The following is a 17,960-nucleotide window of genomic DNA, read 5'->3' as shown; positions in this document are numbered from 1 at the left end:
CTTATTACCTTTCCACTGCAATACGGGCCAGTGCATGTCCTGGGACATTGTCATAATTACAGGATGAGCATTTTCTTTTATTGAATGCTCACTGCATGCCAGCACTTAGGGTAAATTCTTCAAGTGAGATTTGTCTCTGGTGACATGTCCTCGACAGCCCGCGATGTCATGCTCCCTGTTGCTGGGAGCTTCAGCCAGTTTCATCACAGTTAGCATTTTTAAATTGCAAATGATCATGAGCTCCTTCCCCTGCCTCTGTCACTTCCACTGCCACCTTTGTCGCTGTGGGGCTGGGGGAGCCCCCTTTGAGTTGTAAGATAGCCTCTCTCTGGGAGGAAGGTGACCTGTCTCTTCTTGCTATTGTAACCACTGAGGCTGTGTACTGTTAGCTTTGACTGAAAGGACTCGAATAGTGCCAGAGGGCTAAATTAACCATGTTACCATATTATTTGTTTTCCAAAGTGCCAAGTACAGGACTACATAATGGTTTGCTGTGTTCAGCCTATTCTAGAGCGAAGTCTTATCAAGGACATCTCCTAAGGCTTCTTTCTCTGTTGGAATTTTCCATGGAATAATGTGCACACTTTTATGGGATAACTGTTCAGGTCTCTGGACAAGAGCATTTCTTTAGATCCCTAGTGGAAAGGTGAGCATGTGGGGGAGGAACTCTCCAATCTCAGGTTCTACATATGCATTCCCTTGGGGGAAAAAAGAAAGTCACAGCTCTCAACTTTGAAAATCACTGACAGAGAACTTTCTGCTGCCCCGTTTTATTGAGTGCCTAGTCTTGAATAAGGTAAGACTGCGGAGCCATTAGGCAGCCCACATAGCCATTCAGAGGGCCCTGTGTGCTCACTCTCAAGTTCTGTAAGTGAAATGCTTTGGTTTATTCAGATATAAACTGGGGGAGTCCTAGTACTAGCAAACTAACAGAAAATGTGTACACATGGAAGCATCAAAGCCCATGGATAAATCTTTGAATGCAATAACTACATTCACAGGAAGTCAGTTGTAACAGCATCTAGAAAAATGCTTTCAAAGTGCATCATTTTCAGCAGCTTGTTTTTCAGTTGTGGCTGGAATGTTTGCTGATCAAACAATTATTGACTGAAGAATTCAGGAAATCAGATTGGAAAAACAAGCTCCATCCAATTAAGAGGCACGGATGCACTGAACAAAATTTCTGGAAGAAGAGGTATTTTGCTATAACACCAGCCCATAAATTTCCTCTGGGTCTTTAATTAAAAAAAAAAAAAAAAACATATATCTATCTTTCTTAAAAAAGAGAAAGCCATCTACAGCTGGAGTAGCTCTTTTTCTGTTTATGGCAGATTCAACAAATGCCTGAAAATACTGGCCCAAACTATTTCTAAAGAAAGCAGTGTCTGGGCTGGTGTTGTGGCTCAGTGGTAGAGTTCTTTTTTTTTTTTTTTTTTTTTTTTTTAAACAGTCACACCTTCGAGAAGCCTTCATGGGCCACTCCATCACTATTATTATTTTTTTTTTTTAGAGAGAGAGAATTTATTTATTTATTTATTTATTTATTTATTTAAGTTCTCGGCGGACACAACATCTTTGTTGGTATGTGGTGCTGAGGATCGAACCCGGGGCCGCACGCATGCCAGGCGAGCCTGCTACCGCTTGAGCCACATCCCCAGCCCCAGTGGTAGAGTTCTTGCCTAGCATGTGTGAGGCACTGAGTTCGATCCTCAGCACCACATAAAAATAAAATAAAGGTATTGTGTCCATTTACAACTAAAAGATATATATGCAAGAAAAAGAAGAAGAAAGTAGTGTCTCCTAAGTGATCAGTTAGATGGTTACTAATGCTTATTCTGACATTGCTCAAAAGGTTTTCAAACAAGAAATTGAAATGACTTTGGAGTCTGTGACGTGTTCTTAGATGTGAACAAGTGACTTGCATTAAAACTTCTGCAGGACAGTAGGTTGGGCGCTGCCATGCAGGTCTCTTAGATTCCACTTATGAACTAGGGACCACCACAAGACAGATAATATTTTTGTTTTTCAGTCAAAAGCTAAACATAGTCTTCAAGGTATTGTTTTTTGTTTTTGTTTTTTTTTTTTTGTCTTACATGAGTCATAGAACCGCCTTGGCAGACAAATTCCAAAAGTCGCAGAAAATATTTTGCTATGTTAAAATAAGTATGTAGCCTTCCAGGGAAATTTCATTAGGAAAAAACTCATCTGAATACATTATAATACATTTGGTTAAAATTAGACCACAATTTGGTAACATCTCTTTATTCCTAAAGACAGTTTAACACTGCAGTTAGCAGTTAGTTACTTTTCAAATGTTACATCCGGTGATGACTTTGTAAATTGAAGAATGAGTCATTTCCTAGCAACTTACCACATGTGTACAATGAAGAGACCTTTGAATGCTATGCTAATTGCTGATTGAGTCATTCTTTTTTACTTTTTGTTTTCTTTATGTAAAATAATCAGATTATTTTTGGAAAATATGTCACTTTTTAAAATGTGTGTCATGCTATGTTTGGGGATGTAAGCAGTATAATTTTCACTAATGGCAAGATCAGACAGGTTGAATTATTATTCACCTACGCTTTAAAAAACAAAAACAAAAACAAAAAAAAACTTTAATAGATCTCTAATCAGCCTGGAAGTGCCTTGGCAAATTGGGACCCTGACAAGATGCTTTGACGTGTGCAATGTGTTGGTGAACAGTTTGTGTGAGTTTGTGTCAAGTTATGAACACTCACAATAAATGTGTCCCTTTTCCTAAGAACTAAGAACTAGGGAATAGTAGGCAAAACACTTTATTCCCAGATTTTCTGTTTGGATAAGTCTGGGAAAAAGCTTCCATTATTAAAGGGTAACTTCAGAGGCTTCATTACAGTGTAATACTATCATCTAGTGCAAGTATCGTGCTGTCTTCTAACCTTTATGTGTGGGGGAAACTATATTTGTGGCCATTTGTGATTCCATTTTGTGTAATTTGGGGATCAATTAATGTCACTGCAAAGTTCAACCCACTTTTAAGACCTCCTGTATTTTCTCGCCCAGGGCTACCAAGGCATGGTGGATGGAGGCTCTAACATTGTGGAAGCCAAATGGGAGAGCGTGTCCAGCATCCTACAAGTGGTAGGTACCACGATGTCTCTCTGAGGAACTGTTTTAGTTTGATACCTTTTCTACTTGGGCTTCAGTAACACTGAAAACACATTTATGTGCTGACTTCTGTTAGTGATTTCCTTACTGCTTTCATCAAATGAAAACATTATTAATTTGCCATTTAATTAAATTTTAAAAAATAAGAAACTCTCCATAATGTAAACCCAGGAAGTGGCCGTGATACAGAGTGTGTCATTGCCTGTTTTCCTGTGGCCCTGCAACTGGATTTTTTTTTTTTTTTTTTAGATAAGACTATAATTGAGGTGACTTTGTTGTGTTGGTGCTGTGTGTTCAGTGGCAAATCTCTGTGCTCATTAGGTTTTTGCATGTCCCTTGGCACTGGATATAACAAAGCCTGGGAGCCCCGAGGGCTACAGCTTTAATGGGGAGCCTGCATCACTGTTGTGGTCTAGATCAGGCAGTGCACAAGGAAGAGGTGATCTCCACTGCAGGGGGGAATAGTTGTTTACTCTGAGATTAAATCTAATACCTTCCTGGAACATTTCAGCTCAGCGAAGGCTCCAAGTTAAAAAGTGGAAAAGAATAGACTTCATGAAATGCCCGTAATTTGTGGTTTGGTTTTTTACAATGTGTAGACTAATGCTATGACTCATTTTGAGTACTTTTTATTAGAAACCAAACTAGCACATTGGCTCAGAAGATGCTGGTGGAATGTACATTGTAATGTTAGCCAACGACTCAGTCTGCACCTAGCTCTGCTGTGCCTGGACAAAAAGTGAAGGAACTTTTGACAGCCATCAGTAATTAGATAGAACAATACTTGTAAGACTTCCGGTTGTGTCAGCTGAATTCCACAGAGAAGAACTTTCCATTCTGCCATTGTGACTGAGACAGGATAATAGGAGGTGCTTACTGGGTTGGAGGGTGCTGGTGAGGGTGGGAATGGCTCTGTCCCTCTTATCTCTCCAACCTTGGTATTTCTGGGTATTTGACTCTTCTTCCAGGTGTAAAAAGTCACAGAATCCTCCAGCTGCTCTCTGTCAAGTGAAAGTCCAGAGAGCCAGCATACCCTGCTTTGACCTCTGCCCCTCCCACCCCAGGCCTGCCTCGGAGGGAGCCAGGTTGTATACTGTCGCAGTCACACTTAGAACTAGCATTGTGAGACCAGGATCACTCTTGGTGCTGTTAATGAATAGAGTTTCAAAATTGGGAACTTTCTCATAATGCTTTGGCCAATTAAATGATGGCGATTTTAATGTAGAAAGAACGTGCATTTGTGTGGTTTAAAATGGGTCTTCATAAACTGATGTGAGTTATACAGTACACTCTTGGGGGTGTCCAGACGAATACCAGCATGTGAGCGCCAGGACTTCAGGAAGCCATGTCCCAGTAGAAGTCTGCGCAGTCCGGAGATGACACTGTTCCTAAGCACCAGCAGATACTTGAGGCAGCTGGTCCAAACTGGAGTTCTTATAATTGTGTTTGTTATTTAAAGGACTCTTACATTTCTCCAAATGCTACAAACACACCATCCTCAGTTTTTTGAACAGCTAAGTATGAGAAGTCATGATTTATCTCTCTTGGAAGTTTGAGGGATCAGATTTCAGATTTAGCCTCTGAAAAGGGTGGAGGGATGTAATGCAAAAACTGGTCTCTGTTTCTCGGGTTCCCGTTGGTGTTACTTGAACCTGTGGTGCAACCTGACTCAGGGAAGGAGCCTTGGTCACCTGGAAGCAGCAGCACAAGTTGCTTCTCGGGTTATGGCTGGTGATCACGTGGTGGCTGCATCCCATTCTGTGTGCACCTGGTCACACTCACCTGCTGTGGGTACAGCTTCCACACAGGCCTGCTGGACAGCTGTGGTGACACCACAGACTTTCAAATGCTCTGCATACTTGGTCCGTGGCTGCATTTGTCTTCAGCTCCACACCTTCTTGGCCACTCTGGGCATGACACCTGTGTCTTTCACCACATAATTCCAATATGGGACTAAAAATGAGAAAATCACCAACTTTCACAGTGGGCTGAGGAGACATGCCAACAAGGAAAGTGTAAATTGAAAGTCCCATGTTTACTCATCAGTCTGCATGTGCTGATCCATCTGGCCTTCTGTCCAGTTGAAAGGAGATCAATACATATGATTTTATCTTTTCCAGGGTGGGACGATTATTGGCAGTGCCCGTTGCAAAGCCTTTCACACTCGAGAAGGTCGCTTACAGGCTGCTGGTAACTTGGTCCAGTGGGGCATTACCAACCTGTGCGTGATCGGTGGGGACGGAAGCCTCACAGGGGCCAACATCTTCCGGAAGGAGTGGAGCGGACTGCTGGAGGAGTTGGCCAGGAATGGTACATTTCCCTGTCTGCTCATGCTGGTCTCTGGAGCTTCTGTTTTCCCCATTCATCTTCCCTGGCCTTTAGTGAGATTTGAAATGCAAACATTTTGCCTTTGTAAAAGTTTTATTTTGTGTATGACGGACAAATAGCAATTGTGCACATTTATGGGTCCTTTTTTCTGTGTGAGCCTCTTAACTGTAGCCAAGTAGATTGGGCATCATTGTGGTGGTTCTTACAGCTTGTCATTTCAGGATTTAAATTGTGTTTCTCAAATAATAGCAGTGATGATGGTAAGCCTTACTGTGTGCTGGGAAGCAGTCAGCCTTTTACATAGATAGTCCTGTGGAATTCCCACAGCAATCATCTGAGATAGGTTTTTACCTTATCTCAGTTTTACAGATGAGGAGTCAGAGGTGACGGGAAGCGCACAGCTATGGGAATGGTTGGGACTCACGCCAGCCCTCAGACACCAGCTTCCACCCTTTGAGCCACCATGGTACATTCCACTGGCTCTGCTGGGGTCACTTAAACCTGAGTTGTTGCAGGAGTTTAGACGATGACGATCTGCCATCTTGTCATCCTCAGTCACCTTTGATGCTACCTAGGAAAGGACTTTGGAGAACCCTGTGTATCCTGTAGCTTTCTCTCTTTCACAGTTGGTTTTGTATGATATGATGTGTGATATGAAAGTGTGTATTGCTCAGGCTGGTAGCAACTGCATGAAAGATGTGAAGGTGAGCTCACGCATTTGTGCTCAGGTTTGTACTTAGGAATGGAGCATTACCACCAGGCCAGAGGTGGCGAGGGCCTCCCGCATCCTGCCGTCCACCTTGTCTGATCTAATACAGGTCTGTTGGTAGCACAGAGTAGGAATAGTGACCATGAGTCCAGGCCAAAGCCTGTCCTTGCTCCTTTGGCCATTCTAATTTATTTTTTTGCAGAACTGCCTGATCCAGGTGAGTCTGTCCAGAGAGCGCTAGGTAGGTGGATACCCACCAACTCGCTAGCTCCCTGTGGAGCCATGAGAAAGGAACGTGAAGCTGGCATTTGTGTCTCAGTACTTAATTATGAGATTGTAGTGTCACCTTGTTCATAGTGATGTCATTCTCCAAAGGTGTTGCTAGGGAAAATAGAGGTTCATACGTACTGATTGCAACACGTGGGTCTTTTCATTTCTGTAATTCGGTGCTCTTGTTAAGTGCCCTGTGCCCACTCACGCTTCTGTGATGACTTCTGGCTCTGTCTGGCTTTTCTTTCCTTAAGTCTACAGATGCAGGCTGCATATATTTCTGAGGAAACAATGAAGAGAAAAGTGTAGAATCCTTGCTCTCTTTACCTGTGGCCGTCTGCCTAGTTCCTGGGCAGCTCTTAACTGTGTTGCTTGTTTCTAACGCAGGTAAGATCAGTGAGGAAGCCGTGACGAAGTACTCTTACCTTAACGTGGTGGGCATGGTGGGTTCCATCGACAACGACTTCTGTGGCACAGACATGACCATCGGCACGGACTCTGCCTTGCACAGGATTATGGAAGTCATTGATGCCATCATGACCACTGCCCAGAGGTAAAATTCCCTGCAGGAACCAGGGGTGTTGACTGTAGGCACGTGATGTGCCAGCGCTCACACACTACTGCTGGCTGTGCCGAAGGTGCTATGGGGGGCTGTCAATATGGTGCATTTCCAAGCACAGAGAGTTGTTCTCTGGTTTACTTTTCACTTTAAATCTTAAAATATTGCTTTAAAAAAAAATCTGATCATAGAAGGAAATGCACTTGTGGGAGAAAAATTAGACAACAAAATTAAATTATCCAAAGCCTTGCCCAAAATTTCCTTGAAGGAATAGCTTGCAGGTAAAGCGATGGAGCGAGTGAACTTGTTGGAAAGTGAGGAGGCATTACCTTGTGCCTGGGATTCCAACCTGCAGTTGATAGGAATATAGAGCCACATCAGCTTAGCCGAGCCTGCCCAAACTCATGGCAGGGTATTACCCGTCACTTCAGGGCGGCTGAGAGTTCCTGAAGCACTATTCATAAAAACCATGTGGAATAAGAAATAGGGCAAGTGCCTCCCATTTTAAGGATGAGAAGCTTGAGACTTGGAACTTTGGAAAAGTACCCAGAGGGTAGGGCCTCCCAAGTCCTCCTGTACCTGTCCTGTTTGCCTCTATTGCAGACCAGGTGTGAATGTAGTAGACACCTAGGAAACCACTTCATCTCTTCAGGTGTGGAGGGATTGCTCAGAGCAGTTGGCTCTTGCATTCCTTGGAGAGACAGTAGTCATTGGGTGTTCATGGAGCTGATCTGTGCACTCATGACTTTACTTGGGATCCAGCTATGGTTCTTGACAGAAGCACCTGACTTTGCCCAGCACATCATCACCTTTGAAAGAGCATAGAACAAATGTGTAAGTTAGTCTTAGGCTCAAGCAGCAGGTGTAGAGTACGTGCTTAGAACTTGCAATTGCTCCTTATGCCCCTCTGCTCATAAGAGTCTGAAATACTGTTATAGTGGCATTTTCTTTTGTAGAAAATGAGTCATTTTTTGGAAGCTTGGGTACCTGCCATCATTAGGCAGCAGACTTTGTCTCACTTGGCTGGAAGAGCACTTTTCTGTTCACTTTCCATACTGTTCCCAGTGGAGGTGACTGGATTTTCCCTTTATATCTTTCCAGCCACCAGAGGACCTTCGTTCTAGAAGTGATGGGGAGACACTGTGGGTATGTATCTGCAGACACGATTTAAGTGGAAAACACCTTTCATTTGTCTCCTCCAACGTCCTCCACCCCATATTGTGTGGCTCCCAGAGAAGCCAGCATCTCCTGGTTCAAGTCCAGTGTGACATCTGACCTAGCTTGTTGTTGTGCTTGGGTGCCTGTGGTAGGCCGGCTGGAAGGTTCCTGCTCCGTGTATTCATCCTGTCATTTTGTTTTATGTAGGTACTTGGCCTTGGTGAGTGCCTTGGCCTGCGGAGCAGACTGGGTATTCCTCCCAGAGTCTCCACCAGAAGAGGGCTGGGAGGAAAACATGTGCGTCAAACTCTCAGAGGTAATTGGTGATTTTGCCATGCATGGCCGGGGGATTCTGGCTGTTGCTTTAGTTAGGATCTGTAATGGCCTTTGGGATTGCCAAATTGGACAGCTCTTTAAACAAGTGAAAACTTGCTGATATTAAACAAAGCAAAGCCTGTTGCAGAGAAGCCTCCTCTGTGGGCTGTCCACGTGTCTGTCTCCTCCTGAAGTGCCAGGAGGGAGCAGCTAGCATAGCACTTGGTTGCTTTTCATTCAAGGTAGTGATCCTAGTTTGAGAAGTGAATTCCATGGGATTATGGCTATTAAAGGAAGCCAGATTTGGAAAGAGAATCTGTTTGTTGGCTTTGCTACCTCTGTGTGCCCAAGCGTGAACAGACCCTTGTTCACCTCTCCAGTTTTAGTTTCCCCAGAACACTAGGAGTCAGGTATTGTGGCATTTCCTTCTCCAAGGTATGGGATCTGGAGGTTTGCCTGTTTGCTGATTGACATGAGCCAGGCTTCTTTCTTCCTCTGTCCAAAGTGAGCTGCACATTTATCTCTCATACTATGGCTGTTAGTGTGGCTTGTTTGCCTCCAAGAAGGCTTAATACTTAAGGTATTAGAGGTCTCACTTAAGACTATGATTAGCTTTTAGGATAGCATCTCAATATGTGGGTTAATCCCCCATCTATTTTGTAGTACTAGGGATAGAGTCCAGGGGCCCTCTATTACTGAGCCACACTCCCAGCCTTTTATTTTATTTTGAAACAGTGTCTTGCTAAGTTGCTGAGGCTGGCCTCGAACTTGCAATTCTCCTTCCTCAGCCTCCTGAGTCATTGAGATTATAGGTGTGTGCCACAATGCCTGCCTTCCTTCTCTTATTTTTATAATCGTTATTAATTGTTCAATAGGTAAATTGTGCAAGCACCGTGTCACAGACCAAATTTAGTTGTATTCAGCAAGTGCATACATAGTGCCTGTGAGAATGGCCACGTGTTCAGTAAGGCTTTGACACAAGAGCCTACGTTAAAAACTATTGAGTAAAGCTGAACTGTAGCTAGGGGAAATCATGCATCCTTTTGAAGTTCAAGCTGTTAGTTGACATAGTACAAATACTACCATTTGAGGAAGAGGTTCCCTGGTACCTGGTTCTGACCCAGGGGATGTAAGCAGCATCTTCATTGGGCTTGGATTTCATGAGATGTAGGTCCTACTCCTTTTAACAGGCATGTTCACTGGGCCCTGGGGAATATGCAATGAATTATACAGGACTTTTCTTCTGAGATCTCTGTGCTCAGTGAGCTTGGCCAGTCAGGTATCTGGCCTGATCCTCAGTGACATTGTAGGACACAGGTCCAATGATAGCCCTTCAAGGAAGACTCTGGGAGGCTGGTTAGAAAGAAAGTCTACAATAAGATTGGTTCAGTCATTTGTTTTCTAGATACTTCCCTCATATTTGCAGGTGATTAAACTGTGTTGTCTCATCAACAAATCTAATTGAATTCCACACTTATACACTGCACTGTCAGGTATGACCAGAGGAGGGACACTGGCATCCATCTTAGGCTTTGGCAGAGACAGGACTGATGGTCTGAAGTAATCCATATTTGGAAACACTTGATATCATTTTGTCATTTATTCTTAATTGATCATCAATGCCCCACTGCAAGAATTTTTTCCAATATTTTGAAAAAATAAATTAGCCTAAGAAACAAGCCCTCAAATGTCTCCAAGCTGTATGTATTTTAATATAAAATTTATTACACCTTTCTGAGACATCAGAATTCCTAGGTTGAAACCTTGGCTCTACCACTCAACGGGTGGTTTAGGACAAGTAACCTCACCTTCCTGCATCCAGTTTCTCTGCTGTAATTTGCAAAATCCTTAGTGATTTTGCAGAGTCAGTGAATGCATTCGTCCAATCCAGGTACAGGACAAGGAGGTGATCTATAAATGACAGAGGCAAGGAGGCTGTCTTCCCACCTCAGTGTCCTGAGGACTGTGGTTTGTAATCAGTCCAGAATGGTGTGTTGGATGGTTGTTTAGCCAACCAGTTATTTATGGAAATTGTTATCATCTCTGCTTTTTCTCTTTTAAGCAAGGCTGAAGTTATCACTCTGTACTTTGAACCCATAAGAAGTTGCTTCTGCATAGCAAATTCTTCAAAGCATAGCACATTTCATATCCATCAAGAATGAAAACAGAATATGAGTTTAACACTGATGTTGTCAGAGTGAGCCATGTTAGAACAACCCGCCTTACCCTGGTTCTGGCAGGGTTGGCTGCAGTCATGGCCGGGGGTCCTCACAGCTACCACTGACACTTTCTACAGAATGGTCTTTAATTTGGGACCTTACAGAAATGTATCCTTAAGAATGAGTTAATCTCCCTCATGCAGTGGTTGCTACATGTTATGATTCATTATAGGCTCAAGGGACTTCTGTAAGTATCTAAGACAGTGCCACCAACAGTACCAACTAGAGAGTCCAGACAGCATGAGTGGCCACTAAGGTACAGCTGCCCAAACCCTCTGTCTGGGCTATGGATCTGCATTATTCAGGTTTCTGTTGTTGTGACAAATCACCTGAAGAAATCAACTTTAAAGGAGGAAAGGTTGATTTTTGGCTCATGGTTTCAGAGGTCTCAGTCCATGGTCAGGACTGCCTGGCAGAGGAGGGGATAGGGTCCCAGTGTCCCTTCCGTGGAACACCCCCATTGACCTATTTCTATCCCTTGGCCTCTCTTTAAATGTCCCACCACATCCCAGTGGTGTTTTGGGGTGGGAGCAGGCCTTCAACACATGGAACTTTGGGACATTACAGATGTAGACTGTCACAGGGTCCTTTCCCACCCCACCCGTCCACTTCTCTGTGTGTGCATAGTCCTGTTCATCGCAGTGGCAGCAGATTCCTGGCCCAAAATAGGAGTGGGCTGTCTTGGGGATGGGGGCTCTTGGAGAGTAGCAGGAAGACCCGAGTGTAAAGGAGACCAGACGTGGTTTGCAGGGAGACACAGCTCAGGAGTCCAGCCTATGTGGGATCCACCACCCTGTTGTGGCCTGTCAGCAAGTTGGCACTCTACCCCTGTCTTGGCTGGCTGGGGGTTCAATTCTGACCAGTGTTTGCAATGCCACCTACGCCATTAAGTCCCACGGAGACCCCCAGCCTTCCCTGTTGTCACTCAGGCTACCTTATTCCTTCAGTGTCATCGGGAAGCACTTCTTGAAAGGATTTTTGCCTACAAATAAGCCAGTTTACTTTGGGACAAACTTCTATGGTTTTGTTGTTGTCAAAAACAGGTTAAGAATGCGAATATTTTCATTTTCTGTTTCTTTAGAACCGTGCCCGAAAAAAAAGACTGAATATTATCATCGTGGCTGAAGGAGCAATTGATACCCAAAATCAACCCATTTCCTCTGAGAAAATCAAAGATGTAAGTTTGTATAATTTCTCATTTTTACTCTGTTGTGCACCTGGAAACAGGAGCTGTTAGCATGATTGACAGGGTTTTGATCTAGAACACTGCATAGTACTAATCTTTTTTTTTTTTTTTTTTTTTTTTGGTCCATGATAGTTTAGAGTTTTTTTCCTAATGACTCGTAACTTCAATGGCCTGGGGAACACACAGCTCCCAGGCCGGCACTTCTTCTGTTCTCTCTTGTGATATTCCTCAAGGCTATGTGGCTCCAGCAGAAATAGGGAGAGACATACGGTGACCAAGCATGTTCTTTTGGTTAGAAAGTTCCAGCTATTGGGCTTTGGATGTGGCTCAAGCGGTAGCGCGCTCGCCTGGCATGCGTGCGGCCCGGGTTCAATCCTCAGCACCACATACCAACAAAGATGTTGTGTCCGCCGAGAACTAAAAAATAAATATTAAAAATTCTCTCTCTCTCTCTCTCTCTCTCTCTCTCTCTCTCTCTCTCTCTCTCCTCTCTCACTCTCTCTTTAAAAAAAAAAAAAAAAAAAAAAGAAAGTTCCAGCTATTGAGCATCAATTGCTCTGAGGGTGAGCAGGACTGACCACATGGCAGCTGACCTGGGCTTCTCTGTTTGCAGCAGCAGAAGTCCCTCCCCCAACCCGGAGCATCAGCTGAACACATTCTCAACAAGCTGCCTCATTGGCCATGAGTCATTGTGTCTTTATGGCCATGAGGAAAGGCAGGGTCTGGCAGGATGCTGCCATGAGGCTGGCTCAGTACATTTCTCTCACTGATTTCAGTCCCAGCACTGCACATCCATATTCAATTACTGACCCATATCTATCAAAGACATCTGCCAATGTTTGCGAAAAGTGATCCATAAAACGAAGGCAAAGATTTTCCTTCTCACTTAACTGAGATTAAATCATGGAATACTATGCCAGAAAGGGACCATGGACACAAGGCAGCCAGCCCTGCTCCTGGTAGAGAGGAGGACTCTGAGTCCTAGAGAACTTTGCCTCTGCACATCAAAAGCTGGCATTCCTTCGGGTGCAGGGCTGACAATCCTGGGTGATGTTATTCAGATGACAGCTGTGCAAGTTGAAGGTGATTGGGGAATTGCTTACATTTTCAAAAAATATAGATACCTGAAATAGAAGCTACTTGAAACATTGCGCTTTTTGGAAAATAAATGTTATGTTCATTAGCTAGTTGGGAGATATGTTGTATTTGATAACAAAAGTGTTATTTCAAAAAATATCTGTTATCTGTTCCACTGAACATTCTTTAGGAACAATCATCTGTGACTTTAGTTCTGAAGAAAGAGTAGAGAAATCTCTCCTCAGTGCAGTGACTGTCTCCACAGCTGAACTGATGTGCCACATCACAATTTTGTACCTTCTAATGGAAGTCTTTCCCTTTAGCTTGTGGTGAAGCAGCTGGGATTCGACACTCGAGTGACTATTCTTGGACACGTGCAGAGAGGAGGGACCCCTTCAGCATTTGACAGGATTTTGGTAAGTGAGGATGGCAGATGCCAATCACAAGGTCTCTGGGAAGGAAATATGTGTGGACATTTAAAGGAACCTGTTTGTCATAAAGCCTGATGGGCAGCCCATCCCTTGAGATGCCAGCAGTCTGCATCCTAAGGTTAAAGATCCTTTGAGACTTGCTCTCCTAGAAGAATTTCCCAGTTTAAAATCACCTCAGTTGATGGGGAAGTCAGTGTGCCATTTCAGAAAGGACCAGGACAATAGAACCCAAGAGGTGGAAATGCAGTGTTCAGAGTGTAGGTTTCCACATGCTGGCCCGAGGGGACAGCGGGAACCCCGAGTCCAGACCCTCAGGTCTGAATACTCTCTGCTCCCTCGCCTTGTCCTGCTGCCCTCTAGCCAGTTCTCACTGGAGTCGTCGTGTTATGGGGAGGTGGACTGGAGGTGAGGAAGCAGGGTGGAAGGTGAACACAGAAATGGCAGAAAGCCTTGCCGTGATCTCTGTGGGCTACCGGTGCCTCCTGCTGAGGATGTGGAAGAGGATGGTGGGCCATCTTTGTCCCCACTCTCATTTCCAGGCTAGTCGCATGGGAGTGGAGGCGGTCGTTGCCCTGCTGGAGGCCACCCCCGAGACCCCGGCCTGCGTGGTGTCGTTGAGTGGAAATCAAGCTGTGCGCCTGCCCCTGGTGGAGTGTGTGCAGATGGTAAGTGTGGCCAGTGGGTGGGCATGGAGAGGGGCTACCCATCCATGACCAGTGGGTCATAGTGTATAAAACCCACGCAGCCTCTACTCTCTTGTTTGTGAGTTGCCGTCCCAGTGGCACTCCAGTGGTAACATCCCCAAAGATGAGTCTGCCATCAAGAACCAGTGTGCTCTGGGGGCCTTGAGTGCCTCCTACAAGAGAAAGGATCAGGTGGCCCCTAGGCACCAGAGTCTGCTGGGAAAACCAGAGCAGGCAAATGGTCCTGCTGGGAATATGTAGCGTAGCGCTTCACAGGGAGAAGGTGTGGTATGGTGCATTTCTCCACTTTCAGTCACTCCCTGTCTGTCCGTTTGTCCCATAGGACATTCAGATCTGTGTTATGGGACACTGGAAGAGCTTCCAGTGACATTCTGGTCCACAGGAATGTCTGAAACAGGATGGAGGAAAAATGAGTTATAAGTTTTCAACCTTTGTTCAGTAGGATGGGGTGGCAGTGAAGTTAGTTGCATTAGAAATTGCTCTTCTGTTTTTCCAAAGTGACTGTAACTTTGGTCTTTCCATTGACCCTGAGGTGAATGCCTTTCGTGATATGGAGAAGTGGATAAGTAATTAAGTCAAGGGGCTTAGGCACAGTAATCCTAATACACCTTAAAAATATACTTCCCGAAGCCATCAGGAGGGAAGAAAGTCTGTATATGTGTGTGGTCATGTGTATGTATGTGCAAATGTGTGGTCATGTGTGAATGTGTGTGGGCATGTTGTGCAAGCGTGTTCATGTCCATGTCTTTGGGGACGGGAGGACAGGAAGTGTCTGGAAGCGTGTGAGGGGTGATGGGCTTAAAAGGCCACAGCTCGTTGATTTTGAGCCTGTTTCTCATGTCTCGTGTCTGTTCTCCTAGAGACCAGGTGGCACAAAAAACTTGGCTCCTTCTTGAAACCATCATATTAAGGTTTTGTCACTGAAGGCCACAGTGAGCCATTTGCTGGTTCCCTGCAGTTTGTCTGGTGTTTTCCTAACCGTCTGTTTTTAATAACCTTAGACAGCTTTGGAGAGGGGTTGGGTTTTTCCTCTTATCTTACAGACGAGGAGATTGAAGTTGGGAAATGGGTAACTTGCCCAGGGTCCTAAAGTTAACTGGGATCACCGGAGCCTGTCATTCCTGTCACACCCTTTGTACTGGTGTGGCCCCAGCCCCTCTGTCCCCTCTGCCTGCTGTGAGCACACTCAGGTCTCGTTCACAGGCCCCCAGAGAGGCCAGGGACTATGTTTTTCTTTTCCCTATCAGAATTAAATTGAGAAATATTCAGAACCTTCCCTGAGAGATTGGTTTCCTCTAACTTTGCTCTTGTGGAGTGAAATCCTTGTGCATCGGAGGCCATGAACAACAGGTCCCACCTCCTCTTCCTCTTTCGGGAAGCAGTCTGGGCTGGGTGGGTCCAGGGCTCTGAGCTCATAGCCAGGCACTGACAGTCCCACTGCTAACCACAGTGTTGGATGCCTGGCCACCTAATCTTGGGGCTGCCGGTCATCCAAAGTGAGACTGAGAAGGTCCAGCTGTGGAGGCATTGACCCTTTCCGCCCAGCAATCCCTACCCGGAGACATAGTAACTCTTGGCACATCCTTATTTTTTCTTATTTCTTTTTAAAGACCCAGGATGTACAAAAGGCGATGGATGAGAGGAGATTTAAAGATGCTGTACGACTCCGAGGAAGGTGAGACATTTTGAAGAACATTCTACTTCATGAGGAATTTATATTCCTTGGGCTTGGTCGTCTAGACTGTGCTTAGAGCTTGTGCTCATCCTTTCCCAGTATGCACAAGACCTAGATAACTAGGTGGAGAAAAATAAGTGGTTTTTTGTTTTGTTTTGTTTTTAGCAGGGGTTGTTCAGACCCTAGTGAGATCAAGGTACAAGGAGACATGCTGCCTGCATTTTGAAAAGAAACTTAGCAGGAACCCAAGAATGCCATTTTTCCTTAGCCTGTTTCTGAAGTAGAAAGAGACAGCCTCATAGGCCCTCTCAAGCTCCCTGTAGGACATGTGTAACATCAGGGCCTTGCTCTCCCTAAGTGGCCACTTGGGCATTTGCAGGGTATCTGGTAGGATTATTCTGTGGGGCCCTGCCCCCAAAGTGAGTTCCTTCCTGCTGTGTTCAGTGTTCTTGGCCCTCACTCAGCAAAATCCTTTCTTTTCAGGAGCTTTGAGGGCAACCTGAACATCTATAAGCGACTGGCCATCAAGTTGCCTGATGATCAGATCACAAAGGTAGGTGACTGGCCTCCGGTGCCCCGGTCCTCCCAGGGCCTGAGTGCCCTTCTGCCCTCGTGCACACAGGCCCCAGCTTAAATGTTGGCTTCTGGGGGATTATCCTTGGGCTCTGCGGCTGGCCTTCCCACTGTGACCTTTACGCTACTGTGGAATGTGGTCACCTGCGTCGTGTGGGCCAGGTGTAAGATGTGCAGCATGCCTGATGACCTGGGCCTGCCCTCTCCTCTAGAGCAACTGCAACGTGGCTGTCATCAACGTAGGGGCACCTGCTGCTGGGATGAACGCGGCTGTGCGCTCCGCCGTGCGAGTGGGGATCGCAGACGGCCACAAGATGCTGGCTATCTATGACGGCTTTGATGGCTTTGCCAAGGGCCAGGTGAGTTTCCCCGGAGTCCCAAAGCACATGACACTGTCCCTGCACGTGGGGAGGCCAGGCTTCCGGTGCCTTTGTCATCCAGGATTCTGTGACACTGTGATGACAGCAGGTTTTCGCTTCAGAGGTCACTTCTGCTTGAGACTCCTTCCCCAAGTTAGAGTCTGGGCCTTCAAGTTAAGCCCAACACGTGACATGTTTTCAAGTTTCCTGAAAAGGTGCTGGGTGATGGCAGTGGTGGTGACATCACAGGCATTTGTCAGGTCTGCACTGGGCCCCGGCAGGCAGGGCACACGGTCTCTGCTGTGCCAAGCCCTAGGTGAGATGAGAAGAACAGTGCGCCCTTCTCACCTGCTGGCACTGGCCCGCATTCCTCAGGATTTACATATATTAGCTCATTTCCGCATTCACCTAAATCTAAGATGTTGTCCTGATCTCACTGAGGAACCTAAGGCACAGAGCCATTGACTGACTCAACCCAGTTTCCCTGGTGTGGGACTGAAGCAGGGCAGGAGGACTGCAGAGCAGGCACCTCAGCCAGGAGCCATGCTAGCTGACACTAGCTAGCAAATTGTTTTGTTTGTTAAATTCTTACACTGCGAAGTTAAACAGGGGGCAGGGCAGACCTCTGAGAGAGAGGTGACAGTAGGAAGAGATCCAGTAAACCATCTAGATTCTTAGACTGGAAGCAGTGCTGAAAAGACACTGGGGTCAAGAGGGTGATGGAGCCCAGCAGGGTTTGCATGAAGGTCCTGCCCAGCTGCTACTGGGAACTGGATTTTAGACCAAAGGTCTGGAATAGGCAGGTGACTCCTATGGGCCTGGTGTGCTCATCCTGGGCAGAGGAAAGGAAGTGCAAAGGCCCTAAGGTAAGGTGTTGCTATTCTAGGGTGGTGGTGGCCATCCTGCCCAGCAGGGGAATGAAAGGGTGGAAGAAAGGGGTGGGGATAGAAAGGATGCTAGGGCCACATCATTGGTAGACAGTGGGGAGTAAGAAGCTTGGCTTTTATGCTGAGCTTTTATGCTAAAATGGGATGGTTTTCAGCAGGGGAGTGGTACAAACTGCTGGGCTTTGCCAGGATCCCTGGGTGTTCGTCAAAGGCAACAGCAGGGAGCACCAAGACTAATTGTGGGGAGGGGAACAAGAAGTGTTGGTGACATTGTCCATTCTGGCAACTGCACAGACAGACATCTTCAAAGGTCTGAATGTACTTTCAGGACAGGGTTGATGGGATTTGTTCATTTAATAT

The 17,960-nt window shown here is 45.6% G+C and overlaps 1 protein-coding gene across 5 annotated transcripts in view; it reads left to right on the top strand.

Annotated features, from left to right (window-relative positions):
* PFKP (phosphofructokinase, platelet) overlaps positions 1-17,960 on the top strand; it is a 56,266-nt gene that overhangs the window by 18,986 nt on the left and 19,320 nt on the right. For 3 of the 5 annotated variants that reach the window (XM_081298420.1, XM_081298416.1, XM_081298417.1), the window contains 11 exons: positions 3,046-3,123; positions 5,271-5,460; positions 6,845-7,010; positions 8,118-8,162; positions 8,382-8,490; positions 11,790-11,885; positions 13,295-13,387; positions 13,942-14,067; positions 15,717-15,781; positions 16,265-16,334; positions 16,567-16,713. In XM_081298420.1, the coding sequence (XP_081154546.1) occupies positions 3,046-3,123; positions 5,271-5,460; positions 6,845-7,010; positions 8,118-8,162; positions 8,382-8,490; positions 11,790-11,885; positions 13,295-13,387; positions 13,942-14,067; positions 15,717-15,781; positions 16,265-16,334; positions 16,567-16,713 (1,185 nt within the window). The remainder of the gene's footprint in view (positions 1-3,045; positions 3,124-5,270; positions 5,461-6,844; positions 7,011-8,117; positions 8,163-8,381; positions 8,491-11,789; positions 11,886-13,294; positions 13,388-13,941; positions 14,068-15,716; positions 15,782-16,264; positions 16,335-16,566; positions 16,714-17,960) is intronic. The other 2 variants (XM_081298419.1, XM_081298418.1) reach the window with 1 other exon arrangement.

The sequence above is a fragment of the Spermophilus citellus genome, assembly GCF_964194105.1.
Source record: "Spermophilus citellus genome assembly, chromosome: 6".
Taxonomy (NCBI): Eukaryota; Metazoa; Chordata; class Mammalia; order Rodentia; family Sciuridae; genus Spermophilus; species Spermophilus citellus.
Note: the sequence above shows the minus strand (reverse complement) of the source record. Positions and strands in the feature narration are given on the sequence as shown.